The sequence below is a fragment of the Pezoporus flaviventris genome, unplaced genomic scaffold, assembly GCF_033815535.1.
Source record: "Pezoporus flaviventris isolate CSIRO_AGI_PZ_B2104156 unplaced genomic scaffold, CSIRO_AGI_Pfla_v1 ptg000188l, whole genome shotgun sequence".
Taxonomy (NCBI): domain Eukaryota; kingdom Metazoa; phylum Chordata; class Aves; order Psittaciformes; family Psittacidae; genus Pezoporus; species Pezoporus flaviventris.
In genome coordinates, this window is record NW_026892736.1 from 3,338,005 (window position 1) to 3,359,335 (window position 21,331).

The window sequence follows — 21,331 nt, forward strand, 5'->3', positions numbered from 1 at the left end:
CCAGTGGAAGGGGTCCCTGCCCATGGCAGGGGTTGGGGCTGGAGGAGCTTTAAGGTCCCTTCAACACGAGCCAGTCCAATTCAATGATTCTATGACTGCTGGAAAGCTGAAGGGGACCTCGGGAGTGACGTGGGCTCCTCGCTGTGGTGGAGCACCCTCAACTGATCCCAGGGAGCAGGAGCTGGATGCTCACACTGGATGTACACACTGGGTGCACACGTTGGATGCTCATACTGGATACACACATTGGGTGCAGTCACTGGGTGCTCACACTGGATGCAGTCACTGGCTGCACATGCTGGATGTAGTCACGGGGTGCACACGCTGGATGCTCACACTGGCTGCAGTCACTGGCTGCACACGCTGGATGCAGTCGCTGGATGCTCACGCTGGATGCAGTCACTGGCTGCACACGCTGGATGCTTACACTGGATGCAGTCACTGGCTGCACACGCTGGATGCTCACACTGGATGCAGTCACTGGCTGCACACGCTGGATGCTCACACTGGATGCAGTCACTGGCTGCACATGCTGGATGTAGTCACGGGGTGCACACGCTGGATGCTCACACTGGCTGCAGTCACTGGCTGCACACGCTGGATGCTCACACTGGATGCAGTCACTGGCTGCACATGCTGGATGCTCACGCTGGCTGCAGTCACTGGCTGCACATGCTGGATGCTCACGCTGGCTGCAGTCACTGGCTGCACACGCTGGGTGCTCACGCTGGCTGCAGTCACTGGCTGCACATGCTGGATGCTCACACTGGCTGCAGTCACTGGCTGCACACGCTGGATGCTCACACTGGATGCAGTCACTGGCTGCACATGCTGGATGCTCACACTGGATGCAGTCACTGGCTGCACATGCTGGATGCTCACACTGGATGCAGCCACTGGCTGCACATGCTGGATGCTCACACTGGATGCTCACACTGGCTGCACACACTGGCTGCTCACACTGGATGCAGTCACTGGCTGCACATGCTGGATGCTCACGCTGGATGCAGTCACTGGCTGCAGTCACTGGCTGCACACGCTGGATGCTCACACTGGCTGCAGTCACTGGCTGCACACACTGGATGCTCACACTGGCTGCAGTCACTGGCTGCACACGCTGGATGCTCACACTGGCTGCAGTCACTGGCTGCACACGCTGGATGCACACGCTGGATGCTCACACTGGCTGCAGTCACTGGCTGCACACGCTGGATGCTCACACTGGCTGCAGTCACTGGCTGCACACGCTGGATGCACACGCTGGATGCTCACACTGGATGCAGTCACTGGCTGCACATGCTGGATGCTCACACTGGATGCAGCCACTGGCTGCGCTCACCGGATGCAGGCACAGGGGGCACCTCCCGCTCCCACCCACCCGCGGCCGCAGCTTCCCCTCCGTTTCTGCAGAAGAGCCTCGCCTGCGGCGGGGAAGCCCCGGGGCAAAGGCCAGGGCTGCCCTCGGCGAGTCAGCGGCCGCGGCGGAGGCGGCGGGCGCAGGGCGCGGGCGCCGCACGGGCAGAAAGCCCCGGCGCGGGCGGCGGGGATGGACACGAGGCCGGCAGCAAAGGTCGCAGAACTTTATACAGGAGAGATCCACGAGCGGCCCCTGGCGCTGCTCCCCCGGCACGGGGGGCACGGGACGGCCTCAGCCCCACGGCAGCCCCCGGAGAACGCGGGCTGATGGAGCGGGGGGTTCCCTGCGCGACTCCTCGGGGCCGGCGCTCCCCGGCCTGGGCTCTGTCCCGGGGCCGGTCCCGGTGCCCGCGGTGCTGCTGCGGAAGCCGCAGCCCGGCCCGTGCCTCCCGGTGATGGATGGGGTCAGCACCGCGGCTTCCCCCCCGCCGGGAGCTCCCCGCTCCCCGGGGTCTCGGCCAAGCGCAGGCAGCCCCGACGCGGGGCTCCGGCGGCTGCGGCTCACTGCAGCACACACACCTCCTTGTCCTCATCCTCATCCTCATCCCCGCCGCCGGGCGCTGCTCCCAGCGCTGTGGGCACCGTCGACGCGTCCTCCCCAGCCGCCACCTCCTCACGCAGCGCCATGAGCAGGTCGCGGCTCTCGCTGGGCGGGAGGTTGCTCAGGTAGTATTGCGGTGCCAGCGCCACCAGCCTGCGGGACAGGGACAGGGAGTGACCCGGGGGTTCCCAGCGCTCCGCTGCGCTCCGGGGCCAGGCCCTCATCCCCCGGTGCTCACATTTGGGGCTGGATCTCCGAGACCACGCGCAGGCAGTTGTCCTGCGAGATGGTGAACTCGTGGTACAGCACCCACGGGGGCAGGCGCCGGGGGTGCTGCCGCAGCAGGTAGCAGCAGGCGGGGGGCAAGTGGGCCACGTGCTTGTGCGTCAGCATCACATAGTTGCCGGAGCCGTCGATGTCCCGGGCTACCTGTGGAGCGCATGGGATGGGAGCGGGGATGGAATGACCCTCCCCGTCCCGCAGCCGGACCCCACAGCCCCTGTCCCACCTTGAGGAAGTATCCGGAGATGAGGGCTCTCTGGATGTTGCACACATTGGCGTGGGTGCCAAAAGCAGGAGGGGACACGGGCAGCTCGATGCGCTGCATCACCTCCAGCAGCTCCGCGCGCACGGTGCCGGCCAGCCGCAGCGCAGCCGCATTCACCGCGTGCTTGCGGCACCAGCCCTCATCCGCCTCATCTGCGGGACAGCACCGTGGGGACAGTGAGGACAGCACCACGGGGACGACGAGGACAGCACCATGGGGACAGCACCATGGGGACAGTGAGGACAGCACCACGGGGACAGCGAGGACAGCACCATGAAGACAGCACCAATGGGGGCAGTGAGGACAGCACTGTGGGGAGAGCACCAATGGGGGCAGCGAGGACAGCACCATGGGGACAGCACCAATGGGGGCAGCGAGGACAGCACCATGGGGACAGCACCAATGGGGCCAGTGAGGACAGCACCATGGGGACAGCACCAATGGGGACAGTGAGGACAGCACCGTGGGGACAGCACCAACCGGGGCAGCGAGGACAGCACCGGGGGGACAGGTTCAGCACCCTGAGGACATGGCTGGGCAAGAAGAGACCCCAGCGGGTGGCCTGGCTGGGCTGGGTGGTCCTGGGCCATGAAGCCAGGAACTGCAGCTCCCACAGGCTGCATCCCCTCAACGCAGAGGGGACAGTGACCAAGCAGAGAGGAGGGCCCTAGGCTGGGACCCTCCCGCAGCTAGGGTGGGCACTGGAGGGGTCACGAATGTGGCTGCAGGGCTTGGTCGCAGAAGGAGCAGGGGACTCAGGATACAAGGGTGAGCCAGGGACACAGAGGGGGGGAGCTGAGGACACCCCGGCGCCGCACTCACGCTGCTGGAAGGCATTGAAGATGTTGATGAGGGTGAAGTGGTCTCCGTCTGGGTGCAGCAGGGCCCGGCGGTGCATGGCCACGGCCTCCTCCATGTGTGTGGCAGGCGGCAGGAAGCAGGGGGAGGCTGGGACGGAGCAGAGGGAATGTCACCATGGGTCCCCAGCACCACCCCAGCCAGCGCTGGTCTGGGGAGCTGCAGCCCCCCCCACGGTACCGGTGAGCATGGCGGCCAGGCTGACCATCTCCTCCACGCAGTCGAACTCGCAGGACGCGATGAGCGCCTTGGCCAGCTGAGGATCCAGCGGGAATTCCGACATGATGATCCCCACCTCCGACAGGTTCCCGTCATCATCCAGGGCGGCCAAATAATCCAGGTCCTCCAGTGCTTGCATCAGTGATTCGGGCGCTGCGGCGGGGTCGGCGGCTGCAGCACCAGGCAGCCCCCCCAACCTCCTCCTGCACCCACGGGACCCTCCGGCCCCTCCCCAGGACAAGCCGGGCTGCAGGCAGGGCCGTGGCCATGGCTCCGGCCCCCACCAGCCCCAGGCAGTACCTGGCCGGTCAAGGAAGTCGCACTGGCCCATGTCGGCGATGTCCAGGCGCTTGAGCAGCAGCACAAGGCGGCTGAGGCTGGTCTCGCTGACGTGGGGCGCGGGGCTGGGCGGCAGCCGCTGCTCGTAGAAGGACTCTGAGTAGAGGCGCAGGCAGGTGCCTGGGGAGAGGGGCCGTGAGCCTGCGCCGCCAGCGCCAGAGCCCCCCAGGTTTAGGTGCGGTTGAGGTCTCACCCGGGGGGCTGCCGGCAGCTCGCTCCATGCGGGACTGGGCCTGGCTCTTGCTGATGGGCCGCAGGACCTGGGACTCTGCCCGGATGCGCGGGTTGTAGACCTGCAGCACAGGAGAGGTGAGGAGGGACCTGCACAGAGGAGCCCCCCCTGCTCCCCAGCCCCTCCATCCTGTTGGTGCAGCCGCCAAGGCCTGGGGCAGGTCCTGTGCCCTGCACAGCATCCCCCAGCCTGGGTCTGCACTGAGCAGATGACCCAGACCAACGCTTCCATGCTGTTCCCTCCACAGAATCACCATGGCCTATCCCCACCTCCCACCCCACCCCATCCCATCCCACCCACCCCATCCCATCCCACCCACCCCATCCCACCCCATCCCACCCACCCCATCCCACCCCATCCCACTCCTCACGCTGCGCAGCTCCAGGCCGGTGTCGATGACGAAGCGGATGCCGCCCATGGAGAAGGAGGCCTCGGCCAGCCCGTGGCTGACGACGACGCGGCGCTCGCGGCTGCCCTCCTCCAGCCCCTCGTAGAGCCTCTGCACGGTTCGGCCCACGCCAGGGTGCAGCGGCAGCACCAGCAGCGGGCCCAGCCCTGGGTGCAGCGCGGCCGCCTCGCCCCGCAGGGCACTGCAGGCCTCGGTGATCTCCTGTGATGGGGACAGAGCTGAGCGGGGCCCTGCACCTGCAGGGACCCTTCACAGCAGAGCCCACCTCCTGCAGCTTAACCCCAGCAGCTCCTGGGTCCCTGGGGCTCCCCACACGCAGCTGAGGGGGGTCACGGAATCCCAGCATGGGTTGGGTTGAAGGGAGCTTAAAGCTCCTCCAGCTCCAACCCCTGCCATAGGCAGGGACCCCTTCCACTGGAGCAGCTTGCTCCAAGCCCCTGTGTCCAACCTGCCCTTGAACACTGCCAGGGATGGGGCAGCCACAGCTGCTCTGGGCACCCTGTGCCAGCTCCTCAGCACCCTCACAGGGAAGAGCTTCTGCCTAAGAGCTCAGCTCAGTCTCCCCTCTGACAGGTTAAAGCCATTCCCCTTGGCCTGTCCCCAGACCCTCCCCTGCCCCGTGTCACAGAGCACCCCCCACATGCCATGGTGCCCCCCACCTGCTCGCTGGCCATGAAGAGCAGGATGTGGCCAGGCTCCTGCCGCCTGTGGATGTCCAGCACTGCCTGGCAGGCAGCGGCGATGCGGCCGCGCGCGGGCGGGTCTCGGTACAGCAGCGCCGGGGGGTCCCCGTGCGCCGGCACCCGCACCACAGGGGGGTCCCCACAGAAGGCGCGGAGCCGCTCCTCCATGGCCGGCGAGGTGACCACCACCACCTTGAGCGCGGGGCGCTGGCGCAGCACATCCTTGAGCAGCCCCAGCAGCACGTCCGTGGGCACCGTGCGCTCCTGCGCCTCGTCCAGCACCACCACCCCGTACTGCCGCAGCAGCGGGTCCGACGTCATCTCCCGCAGCAGCATCTCATCCGAGCAGTACCTGCCATGGGCCGCCCCGTCAGCGACACCCGGCACACACCGTGTCCCCCCCCACCAGCGGCAGCCCCCCCCCCCCAGCCACCGCCTCCCCCCCCGGAGCTCCCAACCAGGCCAGGCTGGATTAAGGGATTACCCTGCAGCCGGAGCTCAGCAGGATTAGAGCGTGGTGTAACCGGTGCTGCGGCGCAGGCCCCGGGGCCGGTACCTGAGGATAGTCTCCGTGGTGCAGCAGTCCTCGTGGGGCACGCAGTAGCCCACCTCGTGGCCCAGGTTCAGGTCCATCTCGTCCGCCACGCGCAGGGAGAGGCTGAGGGCGGCCAGGCTGTGGGGCTGGGTGCAGGCCACCACCCCGTGGGCGAACTGCAGGGATAGGGCGTACTCCGCGCACCACTGCGGGATCTGCAGCGGGGAGGAAGCTGCTCAGGGACTGGGACAGCGCAGCCATGGCCCCAAGCACCGGGCTGCTCCCTTCCCATCCTCATCATGGAGCAGCGCCCGCCATGCTCCCAGCCTGGTTTGGGTTGAAGGGACCTTAAAGCTCCTCCAGCTCCAACCCCTGCCACAGGCAGGGACCCCTTCCACTAGAACAGCTTGCTCCAAGCCCCTGTGTCCAACCTGGCCTTGAACACTGCCAGGGATGGGGCAGCCACAGCTTCTCCAGGACACCCATTCCAGTACCTCACCCAGGGCAGTCCCCAGGGATCTGGCTGTTGGGGCCTTCCAGGAGCACCCAACAGTCCAGGCAGGACTTTCCCCTCTCTGTTATTGTCACTTCTGCACTCAACAACCTGCAAATGAGCCCCCAAACCTCCTCACCCCATGCCTGCAGCTTTCTGCCACCTTACAGCATGCAATAGCCCCGGCTCTCACATGAAGGACATGGGACAACAGCTCTGCCTCCACCTCCCCAGGGACAACAGGGCTGGGGGCTGCGTGTGGCCAAAGGCACCAGCTCAGCCAGAGCAGAGCCTCCAGGCCCTGTGTGACAGGACTCCAGAGGCATCTGGACAACGTCCTTCAGAACGTGCTTTACCTTGTGGTCAGTGGCAGGCAGTTGGACAAGGGCATGGGTGCAGGACCCACCATGCTCAGCTATAACCAGCATGGATGGAGCTGGAGTGGAGCAATGTGCCCGTCCTGGGCAGTGTCAGTGGCCAGCTCCACAAGACCCAGACCCTGCAGCAGCTGCAGGTCTAGGGCAGGGGCTCGAGCATCCTCGTATGGGGCCAGAGGGATCACAAAGTGTCCCAGGAAACCCCACGTAAGGGATGGGGCAGGAAGCGCTCAGAAGCAGGCACTGCCCAAGCACCCTCCAGGTGGTGCAGGATGGTCTCGGGGCCATGTGGGTGTCTCCTGGCCATGATAAGGGGGAAGGGACCTGGCCTGTGCATCACCTCTTCCCGTTCTGGGTGGGAATACCATGTCTGAGGGGTGCTGGGGCACCAATATGGATGGAGCCATGTCCCATGGGCTGCTCAGGGCACGGTGGCACAGCAGGGATGCCCCCAGGGCAGCTCAGCCCCGGGGCCAGCCCAGGCCAGGCCCCGCACAAAGGCTTTAGTCCTGAAATCTGGCACCCTGCGGTTGGCTGGTGCCAGGGGATCACGCCCAAGGGAGGAGGTTTGAGCACAGGGCCCTGGAGCCAACACCCACAGCTCCGAGCCTGGTGGCTGCCACGCAGCACCCAGTGCGCACCCAGCCCCGCACCCAGCCCCGCGGCTCCGGCAGCTCCCAGCAGATCCCTCCCCTGGCCAAAGTCTGCCTTATGGCGTCTCCGACGCCGCGCCAGGGCTGTCAACAGAACCAGCTCCGGGAGCACCCCGGCCCTGCAGCTACGTCCCGGTCCCGGTGCTGTGCCCTGCTCCCGGCTCGTGCCGAGGCTTTGCCCGGGGCCCCAGTGCCTGCCCTGGCACATCCTGGCACGGCCAGGCTCTGCAGCAGCCCCACACCGGGCTCACCGCGGGGCACGCTGCTGGGCACAGCACCTGTGGGGCCTCGCAACCCCCGTGCCCCCAAGCCAGATGATGCCATGGGGGAAGGAGCAAGGGCAGAGCATCCCTGTGCCAGGGTCCCACCTCGCAGCACCACAACACGGCCCTGCTCACCTGGGTGCTCTTGCCGGTGCCAGGGGGCCCGGACACGAGGACGATGCCGCTGTTGCCTTCCAAGTGCTCCATGAAGCTGTACTTGGTGGTCCAGACGGGCAGGTCCCGGCGCTGCCGCAGCAGCTCGTAGTAGCGGGAGGAGAAGGGCAGCCCATCGTAGGGGTTCACCTCCAGGTCGCCACCGCAGCCCAGCGCCGGCTCCTCCTCCTCGTCCTCCTCCTTCTCCAGCGCGGGGCCGGGGCCGTTCCGCCGGGGCGCGGACCCCGGGGCCCCGTTGCCGGCCATGGCGAGGACACGGCGCCGAGGCTGCAGGGGTGGGGAGGTGGAGAGGGGCGGGGACGGGCCGGGGCTGATCCCCACTCGCCCGCGTCCCTCGGAGGAGCCCGGTGCTGCCCACCGGCCCCTTACACCGGGGGGGACCTGCGGGGCACAGGGGACCCGGCAGGGCAGGCAGGGAACCCGGCTGGGGTGCGGGGACCAGGGGAACGCAGTTGGGGAACCACGGCGGGCTCTGTACGGGGACCGGGCCGGGGCGCGGGGCAGCGCGGACCCCTCGGAGGCAGGCGGACAGAACGGCACGGGCCGGGCCGGGGGCACAGAGGGGAGGGACGGACCGGGCGGGGCACAGAGCACCGGGAGCGGACGGGTCGGGGCCGGGTGTCTCGGGTCGGCCCCCCCGAACCGCGGCTCCGGCTCCGGCTCCGGTTCCGGTTCCGGTTCCGGTTCGGGCCTGTCCCGGCCACCGCTCACCTGCGCGCGCCACCGCCGCCTCGGGCCCAGCCGCGGGAGGCGGTCAGGTGACGGCGCCGCCGTCACGTGGCCCTGCCCGCGGCAGCCAATCAGAGCTCAGGGGCGGAGCCCAACTGCCGGTGGAGGCGCGACCCGGTGCGTGTGTGATCAGTGTCACCGGGGGGACCCGATCCTGGTGAGATCTCTGCCGGAGCCCGCCCCGAGCCCTACCGCCAGGCGCGCTCCCCCGCCGCCGTTCCTCCTCCGCGGGCCCGGAGCGCTGCCCGGCCCTGGCTGCGGTGCTCTCCTGGTGCAGCTCCGCGCATCCCGGTGCCTGTGCGGGGCCACCCGGTACCGGGCATCCCAGTGCCGGTCAGAGAGTGCCGGTGCCGGTCCGGTTATCCCAATTCCCGTGTTGAGCATCCCGCTGCCGGTCCGAGCGTCCTGGTGCCGGTGCTGTACAGCCGGTGCCGGGACCCACGCCCAGAGCGGGCGCTCTCCGCTCGCTGTGGCTCCCGGCGTGCGGTGGCGGGGCCAGCAGGTGGAGCTGCCAGACCGGCAACGGCCCGGCCCGGGCACGGAGCTCCCGCCGGCGCGGGGGCAGCTGGCAGAGACCGGGCGGTTCCTTGCGGGCCCCGGGACTTCGGCGCCGGAAGCCGCTGGGAGGTGTCCAGGATCCCCGGCTGCCGGCGGGAAGGGATGCTCTGGGCCTGGCTGCCGTTACCGGTTACAGCTTTGCCCCACTGCCTCTCGCACCGGCCCCAGCCGCAGCTCCCCAGGTGCAAGGTCCTGTGCCTGGGGCAGGGCAATCAACAGCACAAACCCAGGCGGGGGGATGAAGGGATGGAGCAGCCCTGAGGAGGAGGACTTGGGGGTGTTGGGTGAGGAGCAGCTCCCCATGACCCGGCTTCAGTGAGCGCTTGAGCCCAGACATCCCCCCCCCCCCCCATGTGCTGGGTGCACCCCCAGAGCGTGAGCAGCAGCTCAGGGAGGGGATCCTGCCCCTCTGCTGTGCTCTGGGGAGACCCCCCCCTGCAGCCCTGATCCAGCTCTGGGGCAGCAGCACAAGAGGGACGTGGAGCTGGTGGAGAGAGTGCAGAGGAAGCTGCGGAGCTGCTGCGAGGGCTGGAGGGGGCTCTGCTCTGGAGCCAGGCTGAGGAGCAGGCTCGGGCTGGGGGGATCAGCACGCGGAAGGAGCCTGGCGCTGCCTCAAGGCTCCGATGCAGATGGGAGAGCAGCAGCCAGGCCAGGGCAGGTCCTGGGTGCCGGGGCTCCTGAGGCCGTGTTGGGGGAGAGGGCTCGGCCAGCGCTGGCGCGGGGCGAGCATCCGGTCCCCGTGGCCGGCGGGTGTGCAGCCGGCGGGAGGAAGGAAGTGGCTGATGCTGAACCATTGCTTCACTCCCCATCCCGGTGCTGCCGAGAGCTCAGGGCTCACCGAGCCCTGGGTGCTGCCGTGCACCCCGCCAGCACTTGCACCGTTGAGCCCTGTGCACCGAGGGATGGGAGGGGGCATCCTCGAATGGAAAGGCTGAGGCCATGTCCCAGCAGTGCTCATGTGGAGCGGTGTGGTTGGAGAGGGACTTCTGACAGGGACCTGGAGGGGCAGGACAAGGGGAATGGCTTTAACCTGCCAGAGGGGAGACTGAGATGAGCTCTTAGGCAGAAGCTCTTCCCTGTGAGGGTGCTGAGGCGCTGGCACAGGGTGCCCAGAGAAGCTGTGGCTGCCCCATCCCTGGCAGTGTTCAAGGGCAGGTTGGACACAGGGGCTTGGAGCAAGCTGCTCCAGTGGAAGGGGTCCCTGCCCGGGGCAGGGGTTGGGGCTGGAGGAGCTTTAGGGTCCGTTCCAACACAGTCTGCGATTCTATAGTCCGAGCCCAGAGATCCCTGTGCTTCCTGTCTGGAGCTGCTCTTGCTCCCCGCTCCAGCCCCGTGTCCTGCTCTGCCGGGCTCTGGCAGCAGTGCTCAGCTGCAGGGTCTCACGATGCAGCAGCATCACCCGAGGCCAGTAGCCCTATCACACCCCGCGGTCAGCACCGGGGACCCATCAGAGCCCAGGCCCTGGGGGCTCCATCCCCATCACCCAGCACGGTCCGGGAGGGCCCCGGAGCCCCCCCTCTGTGCGCTGAGGAACCGGAGGTTTGCACAAGCCGGTGAGCCCCACGTGACCCGCGAGCAGCGCGGCGGCAGGAGGAACCCACGGCCGCCCCGCGCCCGGTCTGCACGGCCCCGGCCATGGCCCCGTGGCTGCCCACCAAGGAGGAGAAGTACGGCGTGGGTGAGTCACGGCACCGCCGTGTCACGGCGTGGCTTGGCTTGAAGGGACCTTAAAGCTCCTCCGGCCCCAACCCCTGCCACGGGCAGGGACCCCTTCCACTGCAGCACCTTGCTCCAAGCCCGTGTCCAACCTGGCCTTGAGCACTGCCAGGCATGGGGCAGCCACAGCTTCTCTGGGCTCCCCGGAGGGGTGTGGGGCTGGGCGATGCTGACAGTGACCCCGTGGCCCCACAGCCTTGGGCTAAGACACGGCGGGTGATGGTGGTTGGGCGATGGTGACCAGTGCCACGGTGCAGGAAGGGACCGTGTGCCCCTGATGCTGGGGCAAGAATGAACCCCGGGGCCACTGGGGGGCTGTAGAGTGGGTGATGGGGACCCAGGGCACGGGGCTGAGAAGGGTTGGTGATGGCAGCACCCATGTCCCTGGGGCAGGGCTGATGCTGAGTGGGATGGGGAGTTGTGGGGAGCTGTGGGGCTGGTGCTGGTTGGGATGGAAAGCTCTGAGGAGCGGTGAGGCTGTGGGGCTGAGCAAGCCTGGTGTTGGCTGGGATGGGGAGCTGCTGGGAGCTGTGGGGCTGAGCGGGGCTGGTGTTGGCTGGGATGGGGAGCTGCTGGGAGCTGTGGGGCTGAGAGGGACTGGGCAGAGCTGTGGGACAGGGACTTGGCACGGGATCCCTGCAGAGCTCTGGGTTGGGCTCAGCCTGTTGAGGGGCAGAAGCCTCCACCCGAGCGGTGCTCAGTGTGTTAAGGCAGTTGCTGGCACACGGATGAGCTGCTCTCGAGGCGGTGTCTGGGGCACCCCGGAGCCACCGCTATAACTTACCCCAGTTCTATGTGAGCACTCGCTCCCCGTGCCCCGCACCGGCCGTGGCAGCCCTGTTCCTGTTCCCGTTTCTGGCCGGGGCCGTTCCCGTCCCCCGCCCCTGCGCCCTGCCCAGGCTCTGCGGCAGCACCGGAGCCAGCGCTGAGCCTGCGGGGTCCTGGGCAGCGCTGGGGCTGGGTCCCTCTCGTGTCTGCTGGAATCCTGCCCTGGTTGGGCCTGGGGGTGGGAAGGGGCTGGGGCTGGTCCCCGTGAGCACGGCAGGGGGCGGGAGGGGGGGTCCCGTGGCACCTCAGGACTCCGGTGCTCCCGGTGCGCTGTGGCCCGCGCGGGGGGCCCGGCTCCGGGGGTGTCCCAGGATGAGCGGGCCTTGGCCGGGGCTGGGGGTGGGCACAGGGGGGTCGGGTACGGCCGCAGGGTCTGATCCCGCGGTGCTGCGGCCAAGCCCGCGCTGGCTCCGCCAGGCAGAGCTGTCCCTGTTCCCCCCGCCAGGAAGAGCGGCAGCGCAAGCACAGAGCGGAGGGTGCAGCCCCGCTGCCCCGCTCCTGCTCCTGCTGTCCCTGTGCTGCAGGGACCAGGGTCCCTCCCACCCTGCTCCGTGCCTACCTGGGGGTCTCACCCCGTCTGTGTGGGGTTGGGACCCCGCACCATGTCTGGGGGCTGAGCGATGCTCACTGGGGTGGTGCTACCTCCCATGGGGGGGCTGCCCATGGGATGCCCCAAAGGGCACTGTGCACAGGGCCTGGGGGGCTGCGCTGGTGATGGGCGTCCGAGTTGTGGCCCCCCATGGCTCCCTTCCCCTCCTCTGCAGCCGTGTGGAACTTCCCCCGCACGAGCGAGCATCACCTCGAGCTGCACATCGGGGAGACGGTGCACATCCTGCAGGCCTCCGAGGGTAAGGGGCTCCCTAACCCTGCCCCTGCCCTGTGCACCCTGAGCCTCGCTGACACCATCCCCTTCCCTCCCTGGCAGGCTGGTACCGTGGGTACTCGCTCAGGAACCGGGCTGCCTGGGTAGGTGAGGGCTGCTGGGGGGTGCAGGCACGGCGGTGTTTGTGGTGTCCCTGCTGGGGACACGCACCGGGCACCCTGTGGCATGGCCAGGTTGGGACCCTCTGTGGGAACTCCGGTCCTGGTGCAGGGAGCACCCACCGCAGCCCATCTACCACGGGGTGGGTGCTGATGGCTCTGGCTCCCCCAGGGCATCTTCCCGGCCTCGCTCATCCACCTGAAGGGTGCCGTGGTGGAGCGCAGGGGGTAGGTACCGGGCACGGGCACAGGCATGGCTGTGGGTGATGGTGCCCACCTCTGGTGCCGCAGGGCTGCAGGCTCCCTGTGCCCCTCCTTAGGGCAGAGGAGAGCGTGGTCCCCACCGAGATGCCCATGGTGCAGGAGATCACCACCACGCTGCGGGAGTGGGCCACCATCTGGAAGCAGCTCTATGTGGTGAGCAGCGGGGGGATGCGGGCCCTGGGGACACCAGGGCACAGGGGTGACGCGGGTGCTGCCACAGGCAGGGCAGATGGAGCGGTACGGTCGTGTGAGGCAGATGATGTGTGAGCTGATGGAGCGGCGCTCGCAGCTGCTGTCTGGGACGCTGCCCAAGGACGAGCTCCTGCAGCTCAAGAAGGAGGTGACCGGCAAGATTGACTACGGCAACAAGTGAGAGAGGGGATGGGGTGGAGGGGGACTGGGGGTCACCCCTCTGCTGCAGCGTCCCCACTGCCCTGTGGTGGCCAGTGAGTGTGCTGGTGGCTGTGCAAGGCACCGAGCCAGAGGCCAGTGCCTGGTGCCACTGGTTCTTGTCCCCTTGCCATGGATCTGCTGCTCGTGGGGACCCATCACCCTCTGTCCTGCGCCCTCATACCCCGTGCCCGTGCATGGGCAGGCGGGTCCCGGTGGGATGCACAGACCCATGTCCCCTCATCCCGTCCCCCGCAGGATCCTCGCGCTGGATCTGGTGGTGCGGGATGAGGATGAAAACATCCTGGACCCCGACAGGACCAGTGTCATCAGCCTGTTCCAGGCGCACAAGAAGGCTGCACAGACCGTCACGCAGCGCATCCATGAGGAGATGGTGAGCTCCTGGCACGCTGCCCCGCGCAGGGCTGTGCCATGGGGCTGTGCCGGGTGCTAACAGCGCGGTGCCCCGCAGAGCCCGCAGCAGAGCCCGCTGGGCTGCGGTGCCCGCCCGGCAGCGTCCCCCTGTCACAGCCTCTACCTCTGCGTGCGCAACTTCGTGTGCAGCATCGGGGAGGAGGCGCAGCTGCTGCTGGCGCTCTACGACCCGGTCCAGCAGCGCCTCGTCAGGTGGGACCCGGCCCCGGCACCCCGCGGGGTCCCCGGCCTGTGCCGAACCCCGGTACCGCTGGGGCAGCCGGTCCCTGTGTGTGGTGCGAGCTGGCAGGGCACGGGCACTGCCTTGCCGAAGGGCTCCAGCCCCTCTCGTGGTGTTTGCTCATGGGCTGGTGCTGGCAGCCTCATCCAGCACAGGAACACTGAGCCCCAGCTCTGCCGTCCCGGTGCCTGGTCCCCTCCATGGGCTCCTCACCCCATCACCTTCCCTCGCAGTGAGAACTATGTGATCCGCTGGGCCAGCACCGGGGTGCCCCAGGACATTGAGCTGCTCAACAACCTCAGGGTCATCTTCACGGTGAGCGCCCCCCCCCCCCCCCCCCCCCCCGGTGCTGGTGCTGCTGCTGGTGCTGCATTCTGTACCATGCACAGGCCCCTTGAGCCTCCACTGCAGCCCACGTCCCCTGCGAGCAGCCGCATCCGTGCTGCTCTCTCTATGCTGCTCTTTTCTCCCATCGTATCTGCACAGACCCCACTCCTGGCACCAGGATGAGGCATTCACCATGAGGCTTCCCTTGCAGCCCCCCTGCCCGGTGGCAGGTTTCTGGGTGTCCTCGCCCCCATCCCCACTCCGTCCCTCTCCGCAACAGCTCCCGTGCAGCGGGAGGTGCTGAGGCAGCATTTTCCCTGCTGCGGCAGCAGGGCTGGGCTGAGCTGACCCTTGTGAGGGCCGGGGAGGAGCCGTGGATACACAGAGGTGCCAGGAAGGTCTTTGCTAAGAGCAGCAGCAGCAGCAGGTCCAGCTCCCTCGGCTCTGCCGCCTCTGCCCCTGCTTGCTGCTGATGCCGTGACCCCATGTGCTGCAGCGTGACCCTGCCCCATGCTGCAGCCCCTTGGAAGGTTCTCACACAGGGCAGCACCCACAGGACCTGACCCCAATGGGTGCTGGAGCCCGTGGCCACCCCACCAAGCAGAGGGGTCATGTCAGACCTGCTCCCTCCCCAGGCACTGCCTGGCCCAGGGGTGCCCCATGAGGCTGTTGGTTTCCACCAACCCATTGTCCCCATCCCTTGGGTTTGGGGTGATGCAGTGCATGGACACTGCACCCACTGGTTCATGCCCTGGGTACCCCACAGTCACCCGGTGCCACCCGAGGCACATCCCCACGTGGTGCTGCCCGAGCCAGGCTCACGCAGCCCCTTGTCCCCCGCAGGACCTGGGCAGTAAGGACCTGCAGCGGGAGAGGCTGCTCCTGGTGTGCCAGATCATCCGGGTGGGACGCATGGACCTGCGGGAGAGCCACAGCTGCAAGCTCAGCACCGGCCTCCGCCGCCCCTTCGGCATCTCAGGTGAGGGACTGGGAGAGCCCCAAAGCGCTGCCCAACCCAGCACCCTCAGAACACCCCTTGGCCACCCGGCTCCATGGGGCTCCCAAAGGGTGCTGAGCATTGGCACAGGCTGCCCGGGGCAGGGCTGCAGTCACCATCCCTGTTCACACACCGTGGAGACAAGGCCTCAGTACCATGGGTCAGGGGTGGCCGGTGCTGGTTGGACTGGATGAGCTTAAAGGTCTTTTCCACCCTGGCTGGTTCTATGATTCCACGGAACAACTGCCCCGGGTGCTGCTCCTGGGAGGGTTTTGCATAGAGGGTCACCCACGGCAGCCACCCAGTGCCAGCACCTCTGTGCCACTGCAGTGATGGACATCACGGACATCACCAGGGGGAAGAGCGAGAGCGACGAGGACAAGCAGCACTTCATCCCCGTGCACTTGTGAGTGCTGGGGCAGGGTCAGGGGCCCAGTGGGACTCAGGGTGCTCTGGGTGCTGGTGCCTGGCTGTGGGCAGCAGCATGTGGGGCACCCGGTGGGGCTCTCCCCAGGTCACCCCTCCCCGATACCCACAGGGCCACTGCTGACAACGATTTTCTTCACAACATGATCAGGAAAGCGGTGGAGGGGAAGGACATCAACCACAAGGGACAAGGTAGAGCCCCCATGTCCCTTATGTCCCCAGTGTCCCCCATGGCCACGCTGCCGGCACAGGGATGCTGACATGGCAGCAGGCACGGGTGTGTGCTTTGGTGCTGGGTGCATCCGGGGCTCCGTGTGTGGATGGTCCAAGCCACTGGGATCCATCACTGGGATCCACCACCTCCCAGTGAGCTGAAGCTGAGCCAGGACCCCATGGGGCTGGTGACCGGGCACGGCTCGGGATGAGCCGGCCCAGGCCCTGGGGCTGACGTCCCCCCTCCGGCCTGCGCAGGGTTCTGGGTGTCGCTGAAGGTGCTGTGGGGGGACGTGGGCCACGTGCGGAAGCAGCACCCGCACCTCGTGGACCGCAGCACGGTGCTGGCGCGCAAGCTGGGCTACCCCGAGGTCATCATGCCAGGCAAGCGGCGGCGGGGGGACCCCGGGGGGGGCCTGGGGTCTCAGCCTGGGCTGTGGGGAGCCCCATTGCAGAGGGACCTGGCCGTGCTGCTGGGGCTGTGCCCCCGGAGCTGCTGGAGTTGCTGGTAACCGTTTGTGGCTTCTATTTGGAACCGAAGGGAAAGGCGGAGATAATGATGTGGGGTTTGCACAGGGAAACAAATCCCTGTTAAGTACTCGTGTCCTCCGCTGCTCTGGGCTTCCAGCAGCTCCCCGGGGCTCTTTGCAACCCCTGATGTAAAGATCCCAGCAAAGACATTCCCAGCCCTGCACTGTAGTAAAGAAACGGGATGCAAGTGGGAGAAAGCTCCTTGAGTTGTGCTTGGGGTTGGAGGGGTTTGGTTATGGGCAGGTGCTGTGAGCTGCTTCCAGTTAATGGGAGTCTGCCTGGAGGAGGGAAAGACAGGAGCCACATTTGGATGCTGGGGAGGGACCTTCATCAGGGACTGCAGTAACAGGACCAGGGGTGATGGGTTCAAACCGAAACAGGGGAAATTCAGGTTGGAGATGGGAGGAAGCTCTCTGCTATGAGGGTGCTGAGGCGCTGGCACAGGGTGCCCAGAGAAGCTGTGGCTGCCCCATCCCTGGCAGTGTTCAAGGCCAGGTTGGACACAGGGGCTTGGAGCAAGCTGCTCCAGTGGAAGGGGTCCCTGCCCGTGGCAGGGGTTGGAGCTGGAGGAGCTTTAAGGCCCCTTCAGCCCACCCCATGCTGTGATTTCTGTGTGATCCTGAGTTCCGCGTGGGTTTTGCTGTGGCTGCCCCAGGAGACGTCCGGAACGACATCTACGTGACACTGGTGCAGGGTGAGTTCGACAAGGGCAGCAAGAAGACACAGAAGAACGTGGAGGTGACGGTGTGCGTGTGCGACGAGGACGGACACGTGCTGCAGGTACTGGCTGGAGCACCAGGGCTGTGCCCATGGCTCTGCCTCAGGCACGGCCAGCGGCCCTTGGTGTATTGGTGCCAGTGCTGGAGCCAGCATGGCCCGGCTGGAGCAGCCCCTTTGGTTACTGGGGCAGCCTCTCCGGTTACCGGAGCCCCTGTAGCTGCCCTTGAGAATAAAGCTCCGTGAAAGCGGTGGGAAGGGATAGAGAGGAAATCCTCCTCCTGCCCACGGGGAGAGCCAGAGCCCGCGGCCACCCCGCAGCCCCCGGGGATGGGGTGTCCCAGCTCTCCATCGATGGGAGAGGCAGAGGCAGGAGGAAGGGATCTGGAGGGTTCAGGAGGCTGGGGGAGGCTCAGACCCTGTTCCCTGCCCCAGGGCTGTTCATTGCCTGTTCTCTCCAGGCTGTTTGCCTTCCATTTCAAACATAATTCCCAGCCGGCCCCTGCGGGACAGGCTGTGGGTTGCTGAGGGTCCCATGGGTGGCCCCACCTCCTTCTGCATCCCTGAAAATGCCCTTCCCAGGGCAGTGGAGGTGACGGGATGGGGATGGGGAAACCTTCTGCTGCCTTCTGAGCCTCTCTGGCATAGGACAGGGGAAGAATGTCCCTGTGCTGGCTGGTGGGGGGCGAAGGGGCAGCAGTGCTGGGGGGCTCAGGCAGGACTCTGAGATGTGAACAAGGGCTGGGGGGGACACCACGGCCTGACCATGCTCTGTCCCCCCGCAGAACATGATCTACCCTGGCGCAGGGGTCGGGCCGACCAGCGAGTACCGCTCTGTGGTCTACTACCAGCAGCGGCACCAGCGCTGGATGGAGACGGTGAAGGTCTGTCCTGGGGCCGGGGGCAGCAGGACCCGGCTGCTGCGGGGGGTCCCCATCAGGGGTGATTTTCAGGGTCCTCAGCTCAGGGAGCTGCTGCCGGTGTCCCGGGGACCCAGGGCCCCCACACTGGGTGCTGCATCCCTGATGATGCTCCTGCACCGCCACTGCTCCCCATGGGCCTGTGGCCGTGCACCACCAGCCCTGCACAGCACTGGGGGCTGTTCAGCACCGCTGGCTCAACAGGGAGCACGGGGTTCGGGTGGCAGTGAGGGATCTTGCCCAGCTGGGCAGCTCCTCACACAGGCTCCATCTCCTCTCCCAGATTGCTGTTCCCATTGAGGACGTCCACAAAACCCACCTGAGATTCACCTTCCGGCACCGCTCCTCCAGTGACTGTGAGTGTCCCCTTGCTTTGAGAATTCCTGCTTGAGCGAGGCCAGAGGAAGCCACGGAGCTGCTGTGAGAGCAGCTCCAGCGCCTGAAGGGGCTCCAGGAAACCTGGAGAGGGGCTTGGGACAAGGGCCTGTAGGGACCGGGCAAGGGGAATGGCTTGAACCTGCCAGAGGGGAGACTGAGATGAGCTCTTAGGCAGAAACTCTTCCCTGCCCATGCGGTGCGTCCACCCTTGGGCTCCTCCTCACCCCATTCTATGTCCCAGCCAAGGACAAAAGTGAGCGGATCTTCTCCATGGCCTTCGTGAAGCTGGTACAAGCAGACGGCACCACACTGCACGATGGGGAGCACGACCTGATCCTGTACAAGGTACGGACACATGCACACAGACACATAGACACACACACAGGGATACAAATCCCCACTGATGTGGGGTTGCTGCAATGGGGCTGTGTCCAGGTCCCTGCTGGAGCCGCTGTGCTGCTGGCACATACCCGACATTCCCCAAAGGGTTCCCAGTCCTTCCCTGCCTCCCTCCCGTCCTTTCTGTCCTCGGGGGGGGCTCCTGCCGCGCTCCCTGCAGAGCCTCTGATCCCTTGGGAACGTCAGGTTCTGTTCAGAGAAAGGTAACATGGATGTAGGTGATGTGGGAGGGGACGTCCGCAGTCGGGTATCTGCTGCACATTGCTTGGCTTCACCAGCGGTGTTCCCTGAGGAACTGCTTGGGTATTTTGGGAGAGCAGAGGGAGAATGTGGGGAAGGAAAACTCAGCATTCGTTTGGAAAACACACTCTGATGCCAGAGTGTGAATGACCCCAGAAGCACTGCCCCCCCCCCCCCGCCTTGGTGTCCCCCTCCCTTGCCTTGGTGTTCCCCCATCCCGGACTGGGTATGGGGAGTGGGAGGTCTGAGCTGGTCCCCACGACAAGGCTGAACTCAGAACTCACCGTGTGTGGCACCACCTCAGCCCCTCGCTGGCCGTGGGGCTCCATCCTCCCCAGGACGGGCCCTTCCCTCCCCAGCCCCTCGCCTGCTCTGGTTTTAGCTCGGATTTCTCTGCTGTTCCTGGTGACCCAGGTTAGACCCATCTCCCTCCTGAGCCCTGCATCTCCCTGGCGTGAGCAGATCTGTCCCATTGCTGAGCCCCAGCCAGCACTTCCACGAGTTTGATGGAGAAATTCTTCCTCTTCATCACAGCGTTTCCCTCTTGGCATCTTCCTTGTAGCCCCTTCAGGCACTGGGAGCGGCTCCAAGGTCTCCCCAGAGCCTTCTTTCCCCCCGGCTCTCAGCCTGGCTCCGGAGCAGCTCAGCACGTGTGAAGCTGTTGTCCTGCCGCTCCTCCCTGCTCTTTCCGGGCCACCTCCCCGCGGTTCTTCAGGTGCTGCCCTGGCTGCAGACCCGGTCCCGTCCCCCCCGCTCCGCGCTGCCGCAGGAGCACCGGGCGCCGCCGGGACCGGCCGCTGCCGTCGGGGTCAGCCCCTGCTCCGCCGCCTCGGTGCTGTCCCGTGGGAGGGCTGGCGCTGCCCTCCCTGACCCGGCGCGTTCAGCAGCGCCCTCAGCCCGGAGCGGGGGAAGCTCCGTCCTCCGTCCCCGCGCTGGCTCCTGCTCTTCCCGGCACCTGCCGGGGCCTGGCCCCGGCGCCCGGAGCCGTTTCCGTGCCTTCAGCCCCTCGGAGCTCCCGATCTCGTTGCGGTCCGTAACGCGCCGGCTTGAGCCGCCCTCGGAAGCCGCGCGGGGCTCCAGGAGCAGCCAACAGCGAACAGCTCCGTGCTCGCCATGCAGGGAGAGCATTCCAGGGAGCATTCCAGAGGCAGGGCTCAGGCAGGGGCGGGGGATGCCCCGTTACCGAGCCGCAGGCGAGCGGCGCAGCAGCAGCCGGTCCGGGCCTCGGGCCATCCACACGTCCCCAGTGAGTCCTCCTGGGTGTGACTTCTTCTTAGTTCTTCAGCTGGAGAGCAGGGACACAAAGAGGTTGTTCTGCCGCCATGGAGAGACCCTGGCTGGCGCTGGTGGCAGGAGCATCCCACGTTGGGATGCTGCTGGTGATGCCGTGGGACCGGCTGGTGTCCAGCTGCGTGTCTGTCCCTGGGGCACGGCTCTGCCATGGGCTTCATTCCCGGCCCCAGGCTCCTCTGTGTCACCAGCTCTTCCTCCTGCCCTGGGCTTCATTCCCAGCCCCAGGCTCCTCTGTGTCACCAGCTCTTCCTCCTGCCACTTCTTGTGCCCTCCTGGGATGCCACTGGCTGGGATGCAGCATTGCTCTGGTCAGTGGTCCCAGTGGACCATGGGCAGGGAACAGCTCTGTGGGATGCTCTGTTGAGGCTGATGTTGGGTGAGACCCTGCGCTGCCTGCACTGGGCTCTGCCACCCCTTGGGATGGCTCCCACATCCCATCCATGAGGATGCCGTCAGTGGGAGCCACCGTTACACGTGTGGCTGTGCCGACCCCCTGCCCTTGTCCGCTCCGCACAGGGACATGACGTGGGGTCAGATCCCATCCCATGGGGCTCCTGTGGGGCTTCCCAGTGTGAGCCGTGCTCTGCCCTGCAGGGGGACAGCAGGAAGCTGGAGGATGCCAGCGCGTACCTGGCCCTGCCCTCTTTGCGGAGCCCGTCTGAGCCCAGGCTCCTCTCCAGCTCCTCTTTCCGTGTGAGCAGCGGCACGTCCGGCCTGACCGTGTCTGCCCGGGACAGCTTCCAGATCTCCACAGTCATCTGCTCCACCAAACTGACCCAGAACGGTGAGTCCTGGGTTCGGGACTGCGCTTCCTGGCAGCCAGGAGCCGCCCCGGGATGCTCCCGTTGCACGTGGATGCTGGGAACACAGGCAGAGCTGGGGTGGAGAGCACTGAAGTACCAGCTGAAGTGGCTGGGGACACCCAAGTTTGCTGTGCTGCTCCAGCATGGCTCCTATGGGGTGCTGGGATGGGATGTGCTGCGCTGCAGCTCTGTGTCTCCATTGCTCCGGGCTGTAATTCAGAGGGTTT

General features: G+C 66.8%; 2 protein-coding genes across 2 annotated transcripts in view; one reads left to right on the forward strand and one right to left on the reverse strand.

Moving 5' to 3' along the window:
• Positions 1-1,566: 1,566 nt before the first annotated feature.
• DQX1 (DEAQ-box RNA dependent ATPase 1) lies at positions 1,567-8,131 on the reverse strand. The gene is made up of 11 exons (XM_061441039.1): positions 7,701-8,131; positions 5,801-5,994; positions 5,221-5,596; positions 4,523-4,762; positions 4,114-4,213; positions 3,882-4,040; positions 3,543-3,734; positions 3,327-3,452; positions 2,466-2,656; positions 2,196-2,386; positions 1,567-2,110 (listed from the first exon to the last, which is right to left on the reverse strand). The coding sequence occupies exons 1-11, from the start codon at positions 7,983-7,985 to the stop codon at positions 1,918-1,920; spliced, it is 2,247 nt and encodes a 748-aa protein (XP_061297023.1). The 5' UTR covers positions 7,986-8,131; the 3' UTR covers positions 1,567-1,917.
• Positions 8,132-10,496: 2,365 nt separating this feature from the next.
• LOC133262101 (dedicator of cytokinesis protein 2-like) overlaps positions 10,497-21,331 on the forward strand; it is a 48,604-nt gene continuing 37,769 nt past the window's right edge. Inside the window, exons 1-18 of the mRNA XM_061441033.1 lie at positions 10,497-10,704; positions 12,335-12,418; positions 12,496-12,536; positions 12,724-12,779; positions 12,872-12,968; positions 13,036-13,184; positions 13,464-13,599; positions 13,678-13,832; positions 14,094-14,175; positions 15,031-15,166; positions 15,515-15,590; positions 15,723-15,802; positions 16,082-16,207; positions 17,010-17,134; positions 17,857-17,955; positions 18,275-18,347; positions 18,611-18,714; positions 20,896-21,085. Of these exons, the coding sequence (XP_061297017.1) occupies positions 10,662-10,704; positions 12,335-12,418; positions 12,496-12,536; positions 12,724-12,779; positions 12,872-12,968; positions 13,036-13,184; positions 13,464-13,599; positions 13,678-13,832; positions 14,094-14,175; positions 15,031-15,166; positions 15,515-15,590; positions 15,723-15,802; positions 16,082-16,207; positions 17,010-17,134; positions 17,857-17,955; positions 18,275-18,347; positions 18,611-18,714; positions 20,896-21,085 (1,852 nt within the window). The 5' untranslated portion in view covers positions 10,497-10,661. The remainder of the gene's footprint in view (positions 10,705-12,334; positions 12,419-12,495; positions 12,537-12,723; positions 12,780-12,871; positions 12,969-13,035; positions 13,185-13,463; positions 13,600-13,677; positions 13,833-14,093; positions 14,176-15,030; positions 15,167-15,514; positions 15,591-15,722; positions 15,803-16,081; positions 16,208-17,009; positions 17,135-17,856; positions 17,956-18,274; positions 18,348-18,610; positions 18,715-20,895; positions 21,086-21,331) is intronic.

Coding starts and splice junctions, on each gene's coding strand:
- DQX1 (XM_061441039.1), bottom strand. CDS start 7,985: ATGGCCGGCAACGGGGCCCCGGGGTCCGCGCCCCGGCGGAACGGCCCC. Junction 3,735..3,881: donor CGACTTCCTTGACCGGCCAG/GTACTGCCTGGG, acceptor ACCCCGCCGCAG/CGCCCGAATCACTGATGCAA. Junction 2,387..2,465: donor TCTCCGGATACTTCCTCAAG/GTGGGACAGGGG, acceptor TGCGCTCCACAG/GTAGCCCGGGACATCGACGG.